The sequence below is a fragment of the Lonchura striata genome, chromosome 2 (genome assembly GCF_046129695.1).
Source record: "Lonchura striata isolate bLonStr1 chromosome 2, bLonStr1.mat, whole genome shotgun sequence".
Taxonomy (NCBI): Eukaryota; Metazoa; Chordata; class Aves; order Passeriformes; family Estrildidae; genus Lonchura; species Lonchura striata.
In genome coordinates, this window is record NC_134604.1 from 105,707,064 (window position 1) to 105,732,737 (window position 25,674).

General features: G+C 35.7%; 1 protein-coding gene across 3 annotated transcripts in view; it reads left to right on the forward strand.

The window, feature by feature from the left end:
* IL1RAPL1 (interleukin 1 receptor accessory protein like 1) overlaps window positions 1-25,674 on the forward strand; it is a 669,103-nt gene that overhangs the window by 383,046 nt on the left and 260,383 nt on the right. For all 3 annotated transcript variants that reach the window (XM_021552988.3, XM_077781655.1, XM_021552991.3), the window contains 2 exons: window positions 19,478-19,664; window positions 20,724-20,877. In XM_021552988.3, the coding sequence (XP_021408663.1) occupies window positions 19,478-19,664; window positions 20,724-20,877 (341 nt within the window). The remainder of the gene's footprint in view (window positions 1-19,477; window positions 19,665-20,723; window positions 20,878-25,674) is intronic.

The following is a 25,674-nucleotide window of genomic DNA, read 5'->3' on the forward strand; positions in this document are numbered from 1 at the left end:
TAAATAGTCCTGTTCACTGTAGATCAGGAACTTTTCTGTGACACTTCATAGACCACTCATCTCAGAGCTCGTCTTCCTCTAGGTCTCTCCTTCAGTCTGGCTTTCTGCCCTCTCTGCCTGCATTCTGCTTTGCCTAAAGATACAGATGCTTTCAAAAACTTCCTTAAAAGTCCAGGTTTTTATTTTTATTTATGATTTACTCGTCACCAGTTACAGTCTAAGCACAGCCATCTTACTTTTTCAAATTTACAAAAAAAAAAGGTAAATTTTCTGTAACAACAAGTAAAACAAACCTTGTAACTTTTTGTTCTAAACAGTCTTCCTTCTCTTTATGAAAAGTCTATTCTTCTTTTATGTAAGACCTTCAATCATGTTTTCTTCTTGAGTGTTTATACACAACACCTAAAACAGGGAGGCATTCATTTTGACTGGTAAATTTGACACTACTAGAATACAAAAAATACATTACAATTCCAAGACTTGAACTGTGAGAAAAACACGTGGGATTTCTCTTAATTTTCAGTATAAAGGAATTTGTAAGAGTGGGCTTAAAGCTGATGTGTAGAGAGACAGATTTTGTAAAATCTGTGCTCTGTTACATTTATGTCTTTACTGTTGTGTATCTCTGACCCATTAAAGTGATCGTAGAGGCCAGCCTGCTTAATAAATAGCAGCTGCATCCAAGTTGTTTCAGCTGGCTAGGAAATGAAAGCATCCGAACTCCTGATTAAACCTTTTAGAAATGCAGAATGTTATGTCCCATTCAGTCTTCTTCCATAGGGAGCAGGCCAGATTCTTTGCATGCAGTGTAACACCATGACCTCTTGGGACCTAGGGCAGTAACTGTGCTGGTTCTGCTGTGCACTGATGCTGCTTGGCCTCCTTTTCTGTTGCTCCTGTGTGCTAATTAAATGAATATAAGATTAAATTAAATAGAAGTTTCACAGAGGGATGCAATGTGTTTGAATAACAACATCAAAGTATGGCTAAGGAGGATTGCTCCATGTCTTTTGGAGTGATTTATTTTGAATGATCCATCAATTGAAATTATTTTTGTTCCTTTTACTTGTTTATTGTTGTTGCTATCATTATTAATACTATACTGACGGCAGCGATAGTTGAAAGTAATTGAAAGTAATTTTGAAAAGCACCAAGTATTCTATTAAAAAAATGCATTTTCTAGCTATATACTGTTGCATGCTGGAGAGATAGCTCTGTACTGTACCTGCAGCTATTCCTCTATCTCAAGATACATCATCTTTGAGCCAATACTACCAGTGTTTTGGAAAGCATTTGAGAATTACTATTGAAAACGTGTGTGGTTCTGCATTTATTTGTTTGTCCCTCACTTTATATGACAGATTAAGATAACATTCAATATGTTTTTGCTATTGCTGCAGTATAGATTTAAAAAACCAGGAAAACAAAGTTAAAATGTCAATAGTACATAAAGAGAAAACAGGAAACACATCTTTAAAAATTAATAGATAGATAAATTACTTCAAATTTAGAAAAGATCTCTGGCTTCACCCAGCTGGAGATACAGTCTTTTTATAATCCTTCCTATATGATCCCCAGGTTTGTTCAGACCATTTATTTTGCAATGCAGTTTTATTCTGGTCTTTCTAAAGAGAGCTTTTCAGTCATGCTACATTTTATGGTCTTTTTCTGCTTTTATTTTTCAAAAAATCTTGATATTGTACATCAAAGTAATGTTCTTGTCTAGTCTCCAAAATTGATGTTTAAACAAGTAATGCTCTTGCCTACCATGTCATCTTTGTGTTCATTCTGTAACTCTGCAGAAAATCATGCAACTCATGTCTAATTTTTCAAGCTTACAATATATAATAGCCTATCTAAAACAAAGTCATTTTTTAATATATGAGGGTATTGCTGAGGAGGATGGTATAACTAATAAAATATCATGAGAGAATTAAATGGCAATAAAAATTAAACTCAAATATTTTATCATAGCTTTGGGATTCAAAATTACTTTCAGTGCCATTAGGAAGTTAATGATTTGCCCTTGTGGTGTGTTAAACTTGGCTGGCTGCCATATGCCCACCCAACTGCTCTCACATTCCCCTCTCTCAACAGGATGAGGAGAAAAATAAAATGAAAAAGCTTGTGGGTCAAGATAAAAATAGGGAAATAATTTACCAGTTACCTTCATGGGAAAATCAGATTTGACTGGGGGAAAATTAAGTGTATGGTTGTGAGAAAAAAAAAAGATAAAACTAAGTATGGCATCCCCCAGTTTCCTCTTTTTCCCCAGACTCAGCTTTATTCCTCTTTCTCAAGTTCTCTGTCAATCCAGTGTGGCACAGAGGAATGGGAAATGAAGGTTGCTCTCAGTTGATTGCAGTTCATCTTTGCCACTACTTCCTCACACTTTCACCCTGCTCCAGTGTGGTGCCCCTTCCATGGGATACAGTCTTTCATGAGGATACCCAGTGTGGGTTTTTCTCTGGGATATGGTTCTTCAAGATTTACTCCACATGGGCCTTTTCCACAGCATACAGACCTTCAGCAACAGATTGCTTTAGCATGGGCCCTCATGAAATGCAGCTCCTGTCAGAAAACTTCCTTCTGCTCAGGATCTCCCCAGGCTGCAGCTTCCTTCATGGATTGTCACCTGCTCCAGCATGGAGCCCTCCATGGGCTGCAGGTGGATATGTGCTCCAACATGGTCCTCCGTGGGATGCAGGGAGACAGCCAGTGACACCATGGTCATCTGCAGGGGATTCTCTGCTCCAGCACCTGGATAACACTTTCCCCTTCATTTTTCACCATGCTTAGAGGCTGCAAGGCTGTTCCTTCCAGTTTTCTCTAAGTCCTGTCCCACAGCAACTGTGCTGTGGTTTTCCTGAAATGCATTCTTAAATAAGCTTTTCTAGGAACATGCCCCACTTGGCTGCTGAGCTCAGCTGTGTCCTGAGGCAGATCTATTGGAGGTGGCTGGAGCAGGATCTGTCTGATGTGGCTCAGCCCTGGGGTCTTCTCACACAGGTCACCTCTGCAGCCCTCTGCTGCTAACACCTCACCATACAAACCAACAGAGCCCTTCATTTTGTCTGGTTCTTCTAATCTACCTGCTCTTCTCCTAAGCTGTCTGCTCTTTGACAGTCTTAGTCCCTACCATTTAGTTTATCTGCATCATGATTTCACTCCTGCTATTTCCCTGATGGTACCATCCTGTTTTTACACATGGCTGTGAATAGTCCGTATAAAGATTGAACAAGCAGAGGAAAAAATGGTACAGTCACAAGGATGCTGCAAATAAAGTTTTCTTCTTTATGTAAAATATCAATTTAAATATATTTTCTTTCATATATTCTTTCTGGCTTCTTGATCCTTTGATGTGTTAATTTAGAAGTAGGGTTGATTTTGGAGGGTAAATGTTTAGAACTTGATTTAAATTATTTTTGTGATATTTTGTCATATTATTATTTGTGAGGAGTGGGGAAGTAGTCTTTCTGTTTCAGTTCCTCCTCTGCAAAATAACACTTTTACACTTCACAGATGATGAGGTAAATGTACTGCAGAGTGTGAAACACTTGGCTGCCTTTGGCTGAGGTCACAGGCAAATACCTGAGCAGAAGACGGATGGCATTCTGTGTCAGAAAACCTCTAAGTGTAAGAAAACTCTAGAAAACTAAGTGTAGTTTTCCTCATTTAGTTGGGGGAAGATTTTTTCTACTAGTGGTAGTGATCAGATGTTGTCATTATGACAGCATGTTGTTCATTGTTCATGATGGATGCTTACTGAATTATTTTTGTGATATACTCTCTGTGTCTCCATTGGATTGCTGGATTTGTTTCAGAGAAAAACAGAGAAAAATAAATCTGAATTTCCTTGCCTTTTTTCCTTTGGTGAGATTTCCCTCTAAAGAGGGAAGATAGCTCTATGAAAACACATCTGGATTAAAGTGGTTATCAGATATTTGTGTGAACACAATATCACTTTACTGTATGTTTCTATTTAGTGAATAAAAAAGTTAATATTTTTATAATGGTCAAAAGAGCAGCTGTTTTGAAATCCACACTGAATATTCATAAACTCTCTCCCTGCCTGATTTAACTGATTTGAGCTTTCAAAGTCTAATGTTTCCTCAGAAGTTGTGCTAAAATTATAACCAATAATCTTTCCATGTTCATAAAACATGCAAACACACATATGGTACATATAGGGAGGTGCATTATCTTCATATTAGCTAAATTTTGTTGACAAAAAGAAGATAGATAATTCAACATATATAATTTTCTGTCTTCATTACAGTTTTATAAGAGACACTGTTATAAAAATGGGTATGACATTTGCATTTCTGTTTAATTGCTCTGGAGTGAACATAAAAAGATAAGAGAGCCAAGAGAGCTTATTAAAACTGAAATGAGGGCAAGTGATAAAAGAATGATATTTTAGTGGTGCTGCAGTCAGATCTGACACTTTCCCCACAAAAACAATCTTATTCAGGGATTTTTGGTGAGAAGAGAGGATATAGAGATTATATAACTCTTCTCTTCTGAGCTACACTTGATCTACAGGATCTCTCCATGCCTGTATTTTAACTTGAGGACCCCAGTAGACTTGGGGACATTGAGGAAAATAATGTGACTTTTCCTCTGCCTTTTTCCTCTTTTTCTTTTATTTTAATTTTTTTTAATTTTTTCCCCTTTTTCTTTCCTGTGTCATATTACACCATGCTGCATGCAGGGGCTCTCCATGGCATGCCTGATAGCAACATCTCTGAACTTCAACCCATCCAACGAGATTTCATAATTAAGAGTAGTGTTTGAAAGTATTGAAGCCATGTTTCATAGTCTGAAATATCAAGTGTTGGGAAACACTGGTCTATACTGGACATGTAAATGAGTTAAGTTCACACTGAAAAGTAAAGTATAATCCTATAGCTAATAACTGACTTATAATGTTAGTACAAAGAAAGGTAGAGCTAAAGGCATATAGTAATAATTTAAGTAAGGAACTTGCTACTTTTTTTTTAATGGCATAATCAAGACAACTAAGTAATCACTTTCTTTATAAAGAAATTTGTTAAAATTCTCCTAGTTTTAAAACATTAAATATCTATGCATAAATATGCATATGCTGCTGTAGGGACCTCCCTCTGCTTTTGAATATCAAAAACCATCTTGCTGACTGAAACTACCACTGATATTTTTACTTGAGACTTGAGTCTAGCTGTGGAGGGAACTACACCAGGGAAGTGTCTTGGAGGAAGCTGTGTGCTGGAACAGGCAGCCTATCCCTCCTCTGGCTGGGCATGTCAGCAGATTGTGGCAAAATTATGCTTTGTCAGCAGAATAAGCCCAGTTCTGCCAAGTGTTCAGAACAGCCTTCAGTCACAAAGTAATGATGAGCTGTCACTGAGCTGATACAGGAACAGAACTCCATTGCACAGCTTTTCCCCACCAAAAAAAAAAAAAAATAAAAAAAAAAAATCAATTATGTTCTCTGCAGGGAGATTCATAACTCCAGACATGAAGCTGTATTAGCTTACACAAAAATTGAGAGAATCTGCTCAAACAAGTAAAATCTTCCCAAACCAGACTTGCTTTAATGTGTCCAGTCTTGCTTCTCTGGAAATGATAGCTTACAAGAAATCTAAAAAGGAGGGACATTCCCCCAAAATTCAAGAGCTTTCTGAAACTATCTTATAGATAGATAGATAGACATAGCCTCAATTATTTCTAAACCAGTATAACCACTGGATGTGGCTTTGCCTTCAACTACACATCTTGTTTGGATAATGCTCTGAAGGAAGAATACACACAAACCCCACAGTCTGTGGAATTACATCATCCTACTTAGTTTGGTTTAGCTCCATGGTCTGACCAGAAATAAGGAACAACCAAATATTTTATTTTTTATATCTACTGAACGTTATTCTTGCTGTCACAGATAAAAATTCATGTGCTAGTAATACTTTTCAGTGCAAGTTTGGTTTTGGTTTGTTATGGCTTTTTGCAGTTCCTGTGTTTACTGTGAAAGAGTAATATCATTAGTATGTATTGTGAAATAGCTGAAAAACCAATAAAAAAGACCACATATGAATCCAGGAAAGCTATTCTCATATTGTTTTCCTATGAGTGTCTTTTACTGTGTGAAATCAACTGGTTTTATAACTATTTTATTTAAAAAAAAACTAATAGACTGGGTTGTTTTTAAGCTAAAGAGATCCTGGAGTAACTCTGATGCTTATCAGAGCTATCATACATCAAAAGTAATGCTTACCTTTATGCTGCAATATATTTGAACATATTTTTGATTTCTGCCCTTCTACATAAAACGTCCATGTTTCAGATATTTTGACTTTAGGAGAAATGAGCTAATTAATTTTTTGATTTAAACATACATGAAATATATAAAACGTTTGTTTATTGTTTGTGGAAACCCAGGGCACTGGTAATATTTCTCCGTCTGCTCTGGGGTGTCCTGACCCCCAGGGGAGCACTGATTTTGACCCTCATCAATGGAGATAACTTCCAAAGTCCCAAGGTAAACTAGAAACCACAAAAGTGTGAAATAGATTGTAGAGATTGTAGAGAGTAGTGGAGTATGTCACATGGGTGAGAAATTAAGGTTTTAGGATTTTCAGCATGTTATAGATGGGTTCAAGATGGAGGATATAGGGTCTTGTCTTGAGTTCCCTTCTTCCTTCTTCTTTTTCCTCTTTCTTCTTGAGTTTAGGTGGCATCTTGTGATTGGGTAGAAAAATCCACAATGAGGGTCTTTAGGGTTCAGTTATTGATTTAGAAAGGAAAATAATTTAGGTGTCACGTCTTAATTGGGTAGCTTAGCTTTTGATTAGACTTAAAAGGCCTTGTAACATGAGATTGTTGGCCATGTTTGTGCTGTTTTTCATGCACACAGAGTCCGGTGCAGACAGTGTGCTGAAGTTTTGATAAGATAACAATAAACAGAAGCTGAAGACTGAAAAAGTCCAATGTTTCTCTCATTCCTGACACAGAACTGCTCCAGGAGAGACTCCCCTGCCAGGGGAGCCCCCAGGGAATTCCCCAACTTGGGGCCACAAACTCACAACTGTTCTACTTTTGATAGCATAGCTTTCGTTTCTGAAGAAATTTACATTTCAATATACATATATGCATGCATTTGATTAAAAACTGTACTAGAGTCATTGGTATGTTGTGACATGTTCAAAAATTATTTAGAAACTTATTTAATAAAATAACATAAAACTTTTTAACTTAATTTGAAAAGGTGCAAATAAATTCTTAAGGACCAAATATTCAAACACATTTTATAGGAACAATAACGATATTGTCACTAACACCAATGAGCAGGAAATTCTAACATGGAAAAATCTGCATCTGCAGATTGAAGATTTTAGGGCTTCTGCTATTGTTCTTAATAGTTCCAAGATTATCTTATATATTTCAACCTGCAGATGAAGGAAGCAGAATATAATATGAGGGCTTCCAAGTCATGTTCTGCAAAACATTTCTGTCACTTGAGTGTCTTGCGCATTAAAAAAAAAAAACACTTTCCTTGGGTATTTTGTTTGGGGTACTACAGTTTATGCTTTTAAAAACCTCAGCATTTCACTGTTGCTCTTCATCTTTCAGAAAGTGGAAATTGAAATATTTATGAACTATTTTTCTCCTCAGAATAAAAGAGGAAAGGAAAAAAATTATATAGAAAGCATCAGTATTGTAGTAGCAGTTGCTGATGCATAATTACAATGGAAGATTTCCCATAACAAGCTCTGTTAAAAAACAAACAACTCCTAAGTGGCTCAGAAAGAAAAAGACTTTTCTGATTTTTGTGTGCTTTCAGTCCCTTCTCCCAAGACAGTCTTTTCTATGACACTTATAATTAGTATATCCTGAAATTTTATCTGTAATTTTTGATGGATTTTTATATTTATTTTGTTTGTAGTAGCTCCAAAATAGTTTAGCTTAGGAGATAAATATTTACGGTTTTTTTTTCTCTTGAACACACTCAGAAAAAGTTTTGAGAATATCTAGGATTTAAGGAATTCATATTGGTACATTATCTATATGTTTATTTATATACTGATGTAAACATAATGCTTACATAGTGTAGACAAAATCATGGTTTAAATATATTAGAATGGGGGTAAAAATGGAAGGTAAAAGGAAATGAAAACTTCAGAGAAAACCAGGTAGAATAAATACTGCTGTAAACATGAAGTTTAAGAAAATAAAAGTTGTATTTCAAATTTCTTTAGAAGGTGCAGAAATGGATTAGACATTTTGTGTGCATTTGCTTTGGATTATAGAAAGTTTTGGAAAATCATTAGAAAACCGTATTACCAGAATATGAAGCATTCAAAAGTGGTTATGATTACACTCACAAACTGACTACTTTTGCCACAACGTGCGGTGATTTTGAAGTCTTTAGATTAAATAGCAAAGAAAGGACAGTGGACATTTTATAAAAAAATAAACTTAGAGAGAAACCTGATGGGATCTTTGCCAGGAGAGTGACTAAATGAGCAGAGGAGAGCATTTATAAAGAGAGGCAAGGAAAGACCCAGCTAGGAAAACAAGGGATACTGGGAAGAAATCAGTAACTTGTCAAGAATGTTATCCTGTTACCTTTGAGAATTGGCTGATGGTCTTTGCTGTAAAATTAATATACTGACACCTTGTCTGCTATAACATGTAGTGCCAAGTTAGTCATACTCTAGTGCCTAAAGATGATTGTGGAAAACACAAAGGCTTAGTGAGGGGTTAGAGAAGCAGAGATGGGTAATAAATCCCCATGACCTGTAATTATTTGGAGCTGTTCCCTCCTGGAAAGGCCTTCGGACTGAAGAGTGTGTGGGGCTTCCTCTGGGATGCAGGGAGGAAAAGCACTTTTTGTTTATGTAAAAAATATTGCTGAATGATTTGGAGGATGCATGAATATTATTTAGGAGAAGGACAAGAGGCACAGAGAGACTAATGTATGGGAAAGAAATGGAGTAGCATATAAAAGGCAAGAGGATAGTAGGAAAAGGAGATAAAATGCTGTTCAGTGTAAATATGGTGATGGTAGGGACTCTAGTTTGAGCTATATAACTTGTCCCATTTTCTCATTAAATGGCAGTCCAGTTCAGTTCTCCATGTGGATGTGTTGCCTCCACCAAGCAGGGGTTGGTGCATGCTAGTGAGCCTTGAGCTGGCCTGGCTGGGAGAAGGGTAACTTGTCTGAGGAACACCTGGTGGGAAACCTCATGTGCCAGTGCCAGCAGCTGGGGCAAGCAGTGGTCCTGGGCCAGCTCCTGGGATGAGAGGCTAAAGGCAGCTGCTGGAAGCACCCACAGGGAGTGTTTGTGGATGTGTGTATTCCACTCCCTGACTTCAACTTGATCAGCTGGAGGGGAGGCACTGGGCTGGGTCAGCTCTGCAGTTCATCATTTCATCAAGCACAGGGCATCTGTGTAGGGGTGTGTGTGTGTGAGCAGCCCTGTGAGCTCCTGTGTGCATGTGTTGTGTGTGTGTGTGCCCAGCTGTGAGTGCCTGAGCTTAGCCTGGCTGCTGGATGAACCTGCAGCCTGTCCTCATCCCTCTGGTTGCTGTGTTCACCTGACTCTAACAAAAACACCAAGAGCATAAGCAGAAGTCATGTTTCTGAACAAATGTCAAGAAAATAGCTATTTAATTCAAATTGCTCTGAATATTAAAGTACTTGCAAATTTATTCATCCATGAAAAATGTGACAAAGTGTTTAATCAATACAGGAATTCACAGGTTCTCTTTGTTCTTTCCCAATATGAAGAAAAAAATGGGACTGAAATAGAATGCGGAAACAAAAATAGAAACCAGAAAATGTGGCACGTAAGTGACAGTGTAGGTTTTTGCTACTCATAAATAGTTTATATATTCATTAATTCTCTACCTATTGTAAAACTGGTGGCAGGGTTTTGAGCCAAAGTATTTTAAATGGAATTGAACTTTTTATATAGCTATTCTATATTTAGATAGTGGGGAATTTGTGTATGTAGCTAGGTGATAAAGAACAGCAGATGATTAAGCTGCCAGCAGCAGCCCAGCTGGAAGCTGTGTCCTACTATAGGAGGAAGCAGCCAGACAAGCCAAAGTGGAGATTCTGCATTTCTGACAAATGAAATGGACGTTTCTGTGAATCCACTACCAAGAAAATATATGTCTGAGAGAGGTGTCTGCTACTGTCCCTCCTGCATCTGTGCTGTTTAAAGATTGGCACATAAATGTTGCCTCATAGTTCAACTGAAAAAGAAGTCACTTTCAATTATCTGAAATGTATTTAAACTTGTTCAGCTTAGCTTTTATGTTTGAGGTATGAATTAAAGTGTGTAAAGCAAACCTCATTTTTGTGGAATGAATATAGCTTGCACAAGCACACTTGATTTAGGTGAAATTATTCAAAGCTTCTGTGTAGAAAGCTCACACACATTCATTTTGCTGCTGTTTATATGACTTTGGATTTTCTTGTCTGGATGTTCTGGGTGATTCATGCTACTGAGGGTGACATGTAGCAGCAAGCTTGAAAGCTAAATCAAGAATTGAAAATATATAGCAATAGTGTCTGGCACCTGCCTGGGTCTTATCCTCACACTATTTGTTTGGGCAGCCAATGCCTCTGAAACCTTTTCATTTGTCACATCAGAGTTGTTTACCTTGGTGGTAGATAATAATTTGGAACAAATAATAGTATCATTTCATATACTTGCTGAATATATACTGACTTATCTTTGCTAAATTCTCAAATGTGTTGTGTTGTACTTAGGTCAGTCACTGGAGATGGAAATGTGGCATTAAGAGTGAAGGTCCACAGGTATTGTTTTTATGCTGAGGAAAACAAGAATTAATTTATTTGGGGTTTCTGTAGAAGAAAGGAATAAATAATTCTTTAGCATGGAGTCTCAACTCGTGCTTTGAAAGCCTTACAACAAAGAGTATATCCTTCTGGCTGCCCTAGCCTCTTTAATAAAATATTTCCAAAGATCCTCAACTAATGTTGAGGCTCACTGAGTTCTTTCATCTTCTCTGTAAATATTATTGTTTTTATACAATTTCCCTTCACTGTATGGACACAAAGATGGTGTTTAGTACAATTAAGGGCAGAAATGCAAACTGGACAGAAGCTCTGGAGGCTGAACTGAGAACACTTTCAATGCTGGGCAGAGTTGGTAGCTCAGGTGGGTGAAGTCCTTGCTTGCCCATGTTTGCCTTCAGGGATGCTGTTGATATGAACATAGTGCAAATACTAGTTTATATTGCCTGAGCTTCCATAACTCTCATCTTCAGCTACTGCCTGAAGGGTATCAGAAGCACATTTTAGATCTTAAACTTAGAGTGAAATAAAAATATTTATTATGTCTTTACCGATAACACTGGGACAACTTTAGAAATTGTTTTGAGGTAAAGCTGTTTGAATGAACACAGTCAAAAATAGTTAAATGTGTCCTTTGTGGTTCTCAAATGAAGGACAATTGTGAATATCCATGTGTTGCTTGATTTATTCCCTCAAATTCTGCTGCCTTTGGAAATTCAGGGCTTGCTCTGAGGTTTTCAGTTTTATAAATTTCATAAAAATTCTTGCACATTTCTAAATTTCTACTTTAGTAGCAGCAGTAGCAACTTTTCCAAAGACTGACTTTTCTGCAGAAAGTTGCTGCTTTCTTTTGAACTCTGGCTCAATCTGCACCCAGCAATGTTCTTATTGAGATCTCATACTCCTGTCTTCCTTTTAATCCTGTGACTGGTAAGGAAGATTGACTGATATCTGAGTTGTTTTTCAAGTAGGTGTAAAACAAGTATAACTAAAACTGTAGGGGTTGGTATTTTTTTGGGAGGGAGTTGTTTCAGTTTTTGGGGGTGGGGTTTGGTTTGTTTTTTTTGTTTCTTTGTTTTGTTTTGTTTATTTTAACAAACGCAGGAGTGATAATTCCAGGAATTATTTAGTTTTTTTAAAATTCAGAATTGTCATTAAATCCCATTAGAGAATTTTTGGGAGTCTGGAAAAGTGTCATCAGTATGATAGGAAACAGCCTTGAACCTAATAAATGTAATGGGTTTTTATGTATTCCCATTTTTACTGGGTAGATATGGGAAAGAGTTACGGAGAGATTTTCAAGGGAATCTTATTCATGTGCAAATGTCATTCTTCCAATATCTATAATAAATGTTGTAATTGTTGGATATCTCGGTCCATATCTAGCATTAATGAGCAACTTTTCTATTCAGAAAATGACAGACTCATGCAGAGTTAACAACAGATAAATATCTAATCATTTGGAAACAAGACAGATACCTTCATGGATAGTCTTTATGCATCTATTGGACAGCTGAACAGAAAACTGACTTAGCATTTGAGACTGAATGACAGGATCTGTCTTTATGTGAAAGCTGTGTGAGTTCATCAAGCAAAGAGAGGGAACAAGGGAGAAACCATTTAGCAGCACTGCACTTTCAATGTTTTCAGTTTTAGTACTATAAAAGAAGGCATTTGCAAAAAGGATGATTTGGTGATAAAGATATTTCAGTATTTGTTGACCTTGTGAGTCATCAGGATGTAGTAACATTCAATTGTTCCTGAACACAGAAGCACAGCTGCTGGAACAGGCTCCAAAAAGTCTGCATTTTTTCTATTCATTCTCATACCAGCCTTATGGGGTTTTTTGTCCTTTTTATATAATACTTGGAAAAAGAATTTTTTGTTTGTTTGTTTAATGGTTCCACTCCATCCCCAGTGAGTGAAAAAACACCTGAGAAAACAGATGTTCCATGAACAAAAATATACACAACTTTGAAGAAAAGGACTTGGGGGTTCTGGTGAAAACCAAGTTGAACATGAAGCAGCAATGTTCCCCTACAACAAAGAAGGTGAATGATGCCTGTGCTGTTTTAGTATTGCCAGCACACCAAGGGAGCTGGCCCTTCCTCTTTACTCAGCACTGGTGAGGCCACTGGAGTAGTGTCCAATTCCAGACTTGCTGGTGCAAGAGAAACATGGAGAGAGTCTAATGAAGAAGCATGAAGATGATAAAGGAGCTGGAGCATCTTTGCTGTGAGCACAGGCTGACAGAGCTGGGACTCTACCCTGGAGAAGGCACAGAGACTCTCGCTGACCTTTCTGAAGAGAAGGTGCCAACAGGATGGAGCCAGGCTCTTTTCAGTGTTGCCTGGTTACTAGACCAGAGACAATGGGCACAAACTGGAGCACAGAATATTCAATTTGAACATCAGGAAACACTTTTCACCAAGAGGGCAACTGAACCCTGGAACAGGTTGTAGAGTCTCCATTCTTGTCAATATCCAAAAGCATTCGGAACACGCTCCTGGGCAAGCAGATCTAAGTGGCTCTTCTTGATTGGGGTGTTGGACAAGATGACACAAAGAGTTCACTTCTGATCTCAAACATTTTGTGATTCTATAAATGAAAAAAATGTGAGGAATAATATAACTCTATTCACTTGTAATTTTCAAAAGAAGCATTTCTGCTATTCTGGCATATGGTGCAAAGGAAGGGTATAAAAATTACTCTTCGGGATCAAGTCCCGAAAAAGCAAGTGCCATCCCCTCCTGTATTGAGGACATAGTATACCTAGAGGCATTTCATGCTATGGTATTATCTCCCTACTGCAGTTTGTTGAAAGCTAAAGGGATTTTCATCTGTGAGGGTACACTTTTGCACAGCTCTTCATACTTCTGTCTCCTCTGGGAATATACATTGATCTGCTGCAGTGAAAACATTTAGTATCATTCTGACACATCTCCATTCTAGGATTTATGACTCACTGGCCCAAAATTTCTTCACTAATGATCCTGGGAAGACTTACTGAAACGAGGAGCTAATTTAGAACTAAATTTGTAACTAGCACTAAAATATCAAATGTGCAATTAAATTCAGACTAGTGGCAATCCATATTTTACTCACCCTATATGCCCTGTGCAGTACAATGCTTCTTTTTAACTACCTCTAACATTTTTACCTGCAATCCATAAGTGCCTGATACCAAATATTTTAATGGAAAGTTATTATTAAAATCAAAATTTTCTCATACTAAATAACATATAAGTATACAATTAATATGTTTTTAAAATATTTATAGTAACTTCCTTGAATTACATATCTGTAGTATTATTTTTACAATCATTGGAATTCCCAGCATACACATATGACTGGTTTATCAACATTTCCTCTGTAAGAAATCTTTAACTTCAAATAATTTTTATTTAGATTTATATTCATATACTGTAGGAGTGCAGACAGTTACATTATAGGAATATTTTTGTATGCCTGCACAGTAAGATTATGGATTTTTTTTTCTTTTAATGTATCTGAAAGGAAGCTTAAATGTGAAAGTAAATGTTTGATGGGGAAATTAGGGAAATTAATTAATTTTATGTAATTTTGCCTTCCATGTAATTGCCAGTACAAGTTCATAATTAAGGTTATTGTCTTAATTTTTTTTAGTATTTTGAACTAAGGAAGTGAAGTTTTATTAAAATGTGGAAAACAGTATCAGATTGATTCCAGTCCTTATAAAGAAATGTTTCACTTTTTGACTTTAAAAAAGACAGAGATCATACAGAAAAATCAGTAACATAAACCTTTACACCTTTTTTTCTAGTTTACACAAAAAAAAGAAGCTTTAGGGCATTGGAAGGATGAGAAAATTAAATTCCCTTTGTAAAGGCTAATTTAATTTAATTTTAATTTTTCAGAACATCAATAAAAGGCCTTTCACATCAGTCACTAGCTCCCTATTACACAAGGAAAGCATTATTCTAAGGCATTTAAGACTTTGCATTTTGACTTTCTCTTTTGACAGGTTTGGAGTGAAGGGGAAACTCAGGATGGCAGTGCATACCACTTGTGTCAGAAAAAGATAAAATGTGAATGTTTGGCTTCCAAGGATGGAAGTGGGCATTAAAACTAAACCATATTTCCTGGTGTGTCTAATTCAAACCTATTGGAACAAGTATCTTGCAGAGTATTGATATTCAAATAGTCCTGGAGGCTCGTGTGCACTGGGTTATTTCATAGTATCATGCACATAATTAGGTGACCCCTGAGGGAAGAAATCAGTGCTTATGTAATTCAATTGAGGTTAAAAGTAGTTTCCAAACTGGGTTGGACCCCCAGGGTATGGAAGCAGGAGATAATTTCTAAGGCACAGAGGAAAATTCCAGCTGGCTTCTGTCCAGCTCCCTTCACTTTTCTTCTCTTTTCCCCATGCCTGAAGCACTGCCCCAGCACTTGCAGCTCTGTTGGCTCTGGAAGCTTTGTGGAAAAGGCAATCTGTGATTCCAGATATCAGAACCAGCGAGTGTGAAAGTCAGCCATTCCAGAGATTGGGGGGAAAAAAAAACAAACCCAAACAGCAAACAAACCCCAAACCCATTAAAAGGAAATGCTGCATATAAAGTTTATGAACTGCTGTCCTGGAAGCCACTGGGAGGGCAGCGACCTGCTGGGGCCATCAGATCCTGCCACCAAGGGGACCTCAGTGCACGAGAGTGATCCTGGCTGCCCCACGGTGCCCTGGCCTTCCTCCTTCCCCACGTGCCCAAGGCCTCAGGCGTGTCCTCAAAAAACCCTGCTGCTATGTGGAGGCTTTAAAAATTTTTTTGTGAAAGTTGAAAAGCTCAAGTTTAAAGGCTAAAAGAGCCTTTGGAACCACAGGCCAAGAGCACAAGTAGATTAACAATAACGTGTTTTTGTTTCTGTCTTGAATGAATTCTTTTCTCTCCAGCTTTCAGGCATCCAAATAACAGTAACAGAAGTTAATTGGACTGAAAAAGAACAAAATTGTTTTTGCAAAATCATGAAAAAAAAACTAATTAATGAAGTCAACAAAAGTTTTCCCTAAAAATGTGGTGAGCCATTTATAAAAAGTGGATATGGACATCACTGGCTAAGTTCTCTTATTAAAATTTGAAATAAAACTGCAAATAAAAGATTTTTCTCTGACTTTCTTTTTAATGTCCAGTTCTGAATGAGTTGGAAATAAAGTTACTTTCCAACTTTGTATGGTGAAGAGAAGCATAAGAGAGGTTTTCTGGCTTCCTGTTTTCTCTCCAGTTTGTTTACTCTGTAAACAGTATAATGGCAAAGCACCCAAGTGGACAAGTAACAGGAAGAGTCCCACTTTCCCTTTTGTCATGAATAGGGATGATGAGGGATGTTGCCTGGACAGTGCTGAGCTGTATAAATCTATCACTGAGCTCTCTCTGGTGAGGCTGGAGACTGACAAATACCAGAGGTTTTTCTGAGGGATAAAAAGGAGTTTTGTAAGCATAAATACATCTGGCCCATTTTGGAGATGGATTCATAAAAAAACCATATTTAAGTGCTTAATTCTCAAAGCAACTCCTTTAAATGTAGATGGGAATATTGTAAAAGCTAAAGCTTAGAGAAGCTATTCTTAGTCTTGTGTGTGTTCTCTTGTCAGTTTTCCCCCTTGTGTCTCCTCTTCTCCTTTTTTCTCTAACAAGTTACCTGTTCATTTAACTTTGTTTTAAGATAAATTTGATTTAAATGTGTTTGGTCTTAAATAAAAAACACCAAACAGCTTTTTCTTCCTTTTATTGTTTTTTGTACTTTAAGATCTTATTATTCTAGCACTTGAAAATCTATTGATTAGCAGATGAAAATGAAAACCTTCACTTATATATACAAAAAGGTTCTTGCTAACTTTATACATATGAACATATGGGACTGGTGAGATTAGAGAAAAATTAATTTGATAATTTGTCACTCTTCTTATCACCATGTTCAGGAAAAAATAAAGACAAACAAACAAAAGAAACACCCAATATAGATCATGTGATAAGTGAGTTAAAGCACAGTTTGGGAAAACAGTTTTTGGGAAAAAAAGTCCACAAAAAACAAACAAAACCCAAATCCAGTAAAATGGAATCCTGCATTTGGAGTTTCTGAACTGCTGTCCTGAAGCCGCTGGTGGGGCGGTGACCTGCTGGGGCTAACTGGCTAGCACCAATTTTTAAAATTCCTTAGACTTGTATCATAGGATTTTTCTTTGGTTTTATTTGTTATTTATCTGGACCCTCAAGTAAGAGACATAGGGAAAACTTTTTTACTTCTAACACCTGAGAATTTTTTACCCTCTGTCATATGTGCATGTTCCAAAGGGCTCTGCTGCCTGATATTTTTCCTGCTGCCTGAGAAGTTTGACATCTAATGTATCCTTCATGTTCTAGCTGTAACCAGCAAAACTCACCCTTCATCTTCATCTTCTTCTTCTTCTTCTTCTTCTTCTTCTTCTTCTTCTTCTTCTTCTTCTTCTTCTTCTTCTTCTTCTTCTTCATTCCTACCTGGGGACTTTTTAATTTTCTTTCTCTCTTTCTTTACTTTCTGTACTATGAGCCCATTATCTTGGTTTTCTTACCTCATACTGTTTGTGCTGCTCTGCCTTCTCTACCTACCTCTTTGAGTTTTGTTTCATCCCAACAGCCTTGGTTTGTGACAGAGAGCATGAGATGAGTCAGACTGACAATGCAGTTAGTATTTAGAATTGAAATAAGGAAGTCTGTGTCATCAGTGGGAATCTGGACTTGTAGGTGTTTTTGATAATACTTTGAGCTTTTGAAGAAAATTCTCTTAGGCAGCTCAACTGACAAAAATCCACCAAAAATTTTTCAGTACCTTGAATCTGACAGTTTAGAAATATCCACTTCAAACAATGAATTTAAACATTCTGAAATATTTCCAAAATGCTTTTCTTATGGAGCAGGAAGCCTTAGCTGCATCTCCTGAAGGATCTGCTGTTGCGATGGAAACTTGGATGTGCCTCAGATGAAATTCTGTCTCTGGCAATTGACATTGTCACTGTTGCAGAACAGAGTTCTTTAGTAGATCAAAACATTTCATCATATTTTTTGCAAAATTCACTCCAAATACTGAAGGATGCCTATGCAAAAATTTTCTAACCTTGCTTCTTCAGAGACTGCGAAGACAATGAATTGTCCTCCCTTTTTTTACCACTACCATGTCCTTCTAGAAATATTTAAATAATGAGATTCAGCAACATGAACTAAACATGATGCTTAAATATACAGGAAGGAATTAAAGAGAATATTTAAATGTGAAAGTTGCATAGCCAAACTGCTCCCTGTCATCCGATAACAGGACACTCCCACTATTATGTTTACTCTTAAACCTCAGAGTTTGATGAATTGTTCAGAACATGTTTCCAAGATATGAGTCTTCCAAAAATAAAGATATTTTACCAATTTGGAAAAACAGAATTAAGTGACTTTTTATGATATTTTCAAGACAGATGATAAAAAAACAAATAAATAAAATATTCCAAGTAACACCTTAATGGAGATATAGCATAATTTGCACTAATGAAAAAATATTCTTTTAAAAGTGAGTGATTTTCAATTTTATGTACAGGCAAGAATGGGAATTGGCTCTTTACCAGTTTAAATACAGCAAGAGTGATCCATATTCAGTGGATCCTATCTTTGACTTGCATAAATCTTAAGCAACCTTATTTGCTTTATACAGCCAGATTCTCAATGTGTTAACAAATTATATTAACCTCTTCATTATGAGGAAATAATTTTGTGTTTATTTTCCTTACAATTCCATAAATTAGATCGACAGCTAAGGATCATATAAAACAAAATTTATGTTTCTAAAACTATTCTCTAACTTGATAGTTACTTACAGGGTTACATTTTCTGTAGAAGATTGGACTGCAGAGTTTTTTGAAATAAGTTTTCATATTCTTTATCCCTAAGTATTTCTATCTCCTCTTATTGAACAGAAAAGGGAAACAGATCTCAAGAAATTGATCTCTGAGATTCTGCCATGTCTGATATACACTATAGTCCATTATAAATAACCAATCATCTCATAGAGGATGAGAATGGTGATAAGGAGGTGAATATTTCCTCAATGCTCTCTGCAGGATCCTCTGTCAGCAGGCCAGGGGTAAAATGAACTTACAGAACAGTATGAGAGAAATCTTACACCATCACACTGTGCTCCTGGGGAATACTCAACTTTATTCACTTATTTGCTCCCCACCTGGAAAGTCAAATAAAGAGGAAAAAAAATAAAAGTCATTTCAAGCAATTTTGTCTTTTTGCCTGATTGAGCCACATAGTGGAATGTGGGAAGGCAAACAAAGTTCTCTAGTCTCTGCCTGCCTTGCTTATCAACATCCAGAAGCAGATGTAACAAGTTTCAGGAGAGAGAACACAAGCTCATTAAGTCTGTAGGTAATACAAAATATTTTGTCCTGGGAGTATGGGCACTGAAGGCTATGGTAAACAAACTGGCAGTGCCTTGGATTGAAACATCCTTCATTCTATAATTAATCACAAGATTATTTTTAATTAACATCTGTAAAATGTTGCCACTTCTGTTGAAGGCATACTCAGGGCTGATGAGTATGTGGCTCTTGGTGTGTTGGCTCAAGTTCCAATTTATTAGACTTTTCTTTCTGTTTTTATTGCATTACAGAAACTCAACTTACTGTATGAAAGTGTCCATTTCGCTGACGGTGGGTGAAAATGACACTGGACTCTGCTACAATTCAAAGATGAAATATTTTGAAAAAGCTGAACTTAGCAAAAGCAAGGAAATCTCATGTCCTGAAATTGAGGATTTTTTATTTCCATTTAGGGAGCCTGAAATTCTGTGGTATAAGGTAAGGAATGCAAGACATTTATACTTTCAAATATATATTATGCAGTGTTATGATTATCTTGATCGAAATGTGTTATGACGATTTTCTAAAATTTTGTCAAGAAAAGACAACAGAACCAATGGTAGAAAAGAATTGACTAATTGAGAAAATGAAATGCTTTGAACTGTATGAGAAATCTATGTATGCTTTACCTGAGTAAACAGCTTAATTTTGCAGCATAAAATTCAGCAAATACTACCAATATTTCAGTTTATACATTATACTTAAAGTTATATTTGCAAATATACTTTCATTTTTTTTATCAATAACTCTTTCAATATTGTGTTATGCTTTCTAGATCATTACTTAAGGGCCAAGTTCTTGAAAGTAGTGTTGCCTGTGGGCAGTGCAGTAGAATTATGGTATACAAGACTGTATTACCTAAAAAGTAAAATTTTGTGGCCTGGAAAGATAATGTCCAAATTAACTGATAGCATATCTAAGATAGGAAAAGTGTAGCCAACTATTTGCTTATTTTAATCTTGGATTTTGTCTCTTTAAAAAAATACTTTTTTAGATTAATAATGCATTTTTTCTAGGTACAGAAAGTTTTGATTCTAAGATTGTTTTAGAAAGAGTTATGTAACATCCTAATTTCTCCTCATTCTCATCTTCTGTTTCTCTGCATTTTTAAATTATAATTATATTTTAAAAATTGAATTAAAAAAATTATTCTCTGCGGCCCGAGCTGCTGGTAATATAAAAATCATAGATTGCAGAAAAAAGTGTAATGCTAAATAAGTAAATTAAATGAGAGAAACTCAGCAAACTAATGTCAAAAAGAACCCACCAAAGGAATCAACTACCTTTTCTAGCCAGAGGAATAAATATGAAATCAGGTGATAAAATTAGTTTTAACCAACATCTAAATAGACTGGATTTTTACATATTTAGTTTACATACTTTTAGAACTAGCCTGGGCTCTTGCGTAGCCACCTTTACTTTGGGAAGCATTGGCCACAGAGGTCCATTTTAAGTGTAAAAACATGATCCCTGAAGTTTTATATTCTCTTTAAACAGGAATGCAAGTCAAAAACGTGGAGATCAAGTATTGTGTTTAAGAAGGACACTCTTGTCATTCGGGAAGTTAGAGAGGATGACATTGGAAATTACACCTGTGAGCTAAAATATGGATTCTTTGTTGTCAGAAGAACTACGGAGTTGACAGTTACAGGTAATTACAGGCTCTTTCTATCTCCTATATTTAGAAAAAAAACCTCACTGAGTATTGTGGTTCAAGTTGTGTGGTTTTGAGTTATACCATTTGCAGACATCTTTGCTATCTGCCTAGGTATGAATGGTTGATACATTAAAGCAGTCTTGAATACTCCACAGGGGTGTCTATAATACCTTGGCAAGTCTGAGTTTTGTTCTGTTTGAAAAGCTTGTGGGCAGCACTTTTTTTTTTTTTTTTTTTTTTTTTTTTTTTTTTGTGAGTGGAAAATATGGTCAAGGAACATGTAAATTTCAGAAAGTATGACCTCTTACAGAGAAAAAATATCATTATGTCTATCATACTGTGTCATGTGATTAAATTACCTGGGACATCAAAATAGCTGTAGCAATAACTCCGTGGTACAAACTCTAATTGTCTTTGGACATGAAAACAGCTGTAGCCACAACCCAAGAGCAGTAGCTCTTTCCCAGTGGGGCCATTTAAAGTGTTGAGCAGTGAATGATGAAGGACAGGAGCATTTTTCCTCTGTTATTCTCTCCGCACTTTCTCTAGTTTATAGTTCAAGAACTTCCTGATCTCACTCATCCTGTGCTGTGGTTACCAATTAATCTATTTTACATTAGTCTGATTATTTTTTTAATCCATTTAGTCTTGGCTTCAGAAATATTTTGAAATATTAAGTTCCACATAGTAATTATGTAACATGAATAAACTCTATAATTCAGCAATTGCATAAGATGCATTTAATATAACCTGCTTTTAAAACTACCATATCAATATTTAAAATCCATTATGAATGGAAACAAAATATATACTGTAATAGTAATGTCCACAGCAACAGAACAATGTGAAGAATGGTCCACTGAATTTTCAATTCCTCATCAGACTTCTAACCTCCATTTTACAATTATGTAAAACATATAGGTGAACATAGATGCAAGGTAAAAATGGGCTTTTACAATTATAGGATTAAAATGGTAAGAAGGGGTGCATCATGATCTATGTAATGCTGGTGGTTTCACAATGTATTTCCTAAAAGAAGGCAGATGAGGATTTTCTTGGTAAATTAGAGGTGAACTAGATCCATATGCTTGACAAAGAGGCTCATATGTCTAATATCTGGGAAAACAAAAAAAGTCTTCCAGAATAATTATGTGGGTTGTTCTTGATCCTTTTTTTGTATCTAATATATAACTCTGAAGCACAGCAGCAACTAGGAACACACTTATGTTAAGCATTAGGTTGAATTGCAACCTTAGCTTTCTTCAGTGGTGAAAAGTGTGCTGTCTCATTCACTGTATCCCATTTTCTCTCCACATAAATAGAAATTATGGTCAATTAGGGAATCCAATTTCCCACTGTTGGATGTGTCTGGAAATCATATTGTTTATGTTGCTTTGGTAGATTCAAGTAATCAATCATATTTATTTAAACTCAATAACCAGAATCTCTTTGTTGTTGTACAACATTGATTTATTTGGTCAGTACAGATAGGAAATACTGTCGAGTGATTAACCTCACAATAAACATCCATATAGTCTTGATGGACTCTGATACAAAGAAAGCAGAGAAAGATTATTCAAGTGTATGATTTATACCAGAATGATGTCAATTATCTTTTGCAATATTTGATACCTGGATTTCAAAAGTACATATTTACTGCATCTTTAAGTGATCCCTTCTGTCCTTTTGGTTGGTGCTCTACTGCACAGCAGTATTTCAACAGGCTCAGACTGACAGAAAAGAAAAAGAAAAAAAGCATTTGAACCAGATTCATGTTACTATTTGTAGGAATAGTTGAAAAAAAAAATGTAATTTATCACTTGTAGTGTAGGTAGGAGTTCAGTATTTAATGTTTAACTAGACAAAGGCAGCAAGAGACTTGGCTGATTTTGATGTGCTAAAAATGAATGAATTCACAGGGAGGGAACTATTAAATTTCCACCTCTGCAAAACCCAGCAGATTTAAGGACAACCTCCAAATTAGTAAACTCCTTTAGAAGTACAGTGGATCTTCTATCTACAGTGGATATAATATTATCTTTATAATATTATGTGAATAAACAGAACAAGCAGATAGATTTACTCATTGTACAAATTTTTGTTACGCCTGTTCCTCACCACCTCTTCTCTCCAGGCAACTGTGGAGTGTCACCTCTTAAGGATTCCCTTCTTTTCCCACACAGTGAGTTTTTTCAGAATTGCTGTCTCCTTTAGGGAAACCTGCTGCTCTTACAGACCATTGACTATGGATGCAATTGTAAACATGCTCTTTTCAATATTGGCGTTGTATATCCTTTTTATAACCTCTGTGCTTTACACCTTAAATATCTGTGTGCCTCATAGTGGAACATGCAATGCCTCGTATTCTGATTTAGCATTGAAGCTGAAAAATAAAAAGGGAATCCACACATTTAGAAAAAGATCAAACTCATTTAATAGGTAATATCCATCTCATCTAAGTATAGCATTTGAAAACTCCTAAGCCATGGAAAAAGATAATTTCCTTTCTGTTTAAAAGATTATTTTAAAAATTGCCTCTTCTTAGGTTAAATTATAAGCACTCACTGTCACTTTGGGTAAGCCTTTACAGTACACCTTTAGAGTAGCAACTAATTAATGGCTCACTTTTTTGTTTGTTGTTTTTGGGTTATATTTTGTTTTTTTGTTTTTTTTTTCTTTGATCTTAATGGAAACTTTTTCAAATTTTCTGAAGATGTGTATCTCACACTGAAAAAATATAAGTGATTTGAATCAATTTCTTTATTTTTCTGAGATGGAACCTAGAAATTCCCTGTTTTGCAAAACAAAAACTATATACTCGTTATTTTAGCTTGTAACTAATCAAAATATTCACATAAATGTTAGGGTTTTTTTTGGTTTTGGTTATACAATTACACGTTCTACAATGTCCTGCAATGCACAAAGTCATTTGTAGTCTTTTATAGTTCAGATGAGTAGGTTTTCTTTTATATGTGGAATTTTAATTAAGGCATTCCTGCTGTCTCTGACATAATTAATTAAGAATGTTTTTAGCATTGGGAAAGAATTCTATTAGAAAAGGATAGTGTTAATTTAGTCATACTGCACAACATAGGTCAAAAATACTTCACTTCAGTGATTTAGTTTATTTAAATATTAGGTTTACTTATTTTTTAAAAAAATTTTGTTTGTTTGTTTGTTTTTACGTATAGTACTAAGACATTTGCAAACTCTTTCTGTTTTTGTTGAAGTCCAGCCTGTGTCAGAGAGAATATACCTGTCCTCACTGCAATAGGATATGCAGTGAACATCATGAACACCATAAAACAGACAGACCCCATCAGTCTTGCAGTTGGAACATTACTTATTCTATTTTAGTTTAAATATTAGAATACTTTCTTCCATTCTGTCAGAAGTAAGAAAACCTTATACACTGCAGATGGAACCAGAGCTAATCAGTAGGTTCTTAATCCTGAATCCTTTCCTCATAGATACCCTTCGTTTTCTTTATTCAATGATTAGACCCCAGGAAGTTCCCTTAGAAAGAACTCCTGCTGGAATGAATACAGTTTTAGTCCAGCATGTTTACAATCAAGCTATAAGAATAATAAATTGTCAGAATAATTTTTTTTTTATTTAAATTCAGCCTGCTTGGTTCAACAAATTTCTGCAATAATCTTGAAAGTGCCCATTTACTCTTTTCTCTCTTCAACCCATTACTTTTTTCATCTTTAGGTTTTTTTAGGCAACAAAAAAAGGAATGCAATTTTTCTCATTCAGTTATGCTGTAGTCAACTCTTAGTACTGTTTAAAGTTTGGGTTATATTGAATAAGCTTGTCTCTTTTGCTTTCTGATAGATTTAGTTCTCATTAACATAATGGAAAATATTAAATGACTACATGTATGTATGTATTTTTAGAGCTGAAAATATCACTGTAAAAATAAACACTATGAAGAAATAATTATGATTAAATTATATACCTAGCCTCACAGCTCAAAACATGTGGATCTTTTATATACATCTAGCAATCATATATTGTGAATAAAAACAAAACAAAAAAAATCTTGAAACAGGACACACATGCACACATACTTCGAAGGTTATAGCCTGCTTTAAGTGGTCTGTATTTTAACTGTACAAGACAAAATGTTCACCATTTTTTCCCCAAAAAAGTTGGCTTCAATTTCTTCCAGGTGTACTGCTCTTTCACATTCAATACATCAGAATGCAGAGAGGTGATGCCATAAGTATGTTCCTCTTTATTTTTGGCAGGTGCTAGGTGAGAAAAGTATTAAAGAACAAAGAGAGTTGTTTTCCAAGCATTTAGAGATTTAGCACAGCCTCTGCTTTGTTTCTGACATTAATGACTAGTATGAACCATATTGAATATACCCAGTGACTACTTGATTCAGCTGATCCTAATAATTATCAGAGCTGACGTTCATTCCTTTTGTTCATCATTAATTTAATTCAATTCCAGAACATACTCTGATAGAAGTTCTATTTACCATTTATCTATGCAAAGACAAGTAAAATACCAAGCAAACAATAGACTCATTATGAGAACAGCATGTTCAAAATACTAACCTAGCATTTCAAAATGCATAAAATTCTGTAGGTTTAACACAGCTATGGCTGAAGAGTGGGATGATTTTTTTTGTAAATTAGAAATAAGTGTTTTTCTTTTATAGTGCAATCATTTTAATGCTCCTGAAAACAAGGGTCTAAATGAATTTCCTGTGTGTATTTGAGTAATAATAATCAAAACATTATGTCGATGTTTGATAAATGTTCTCTGTAAACATTCACT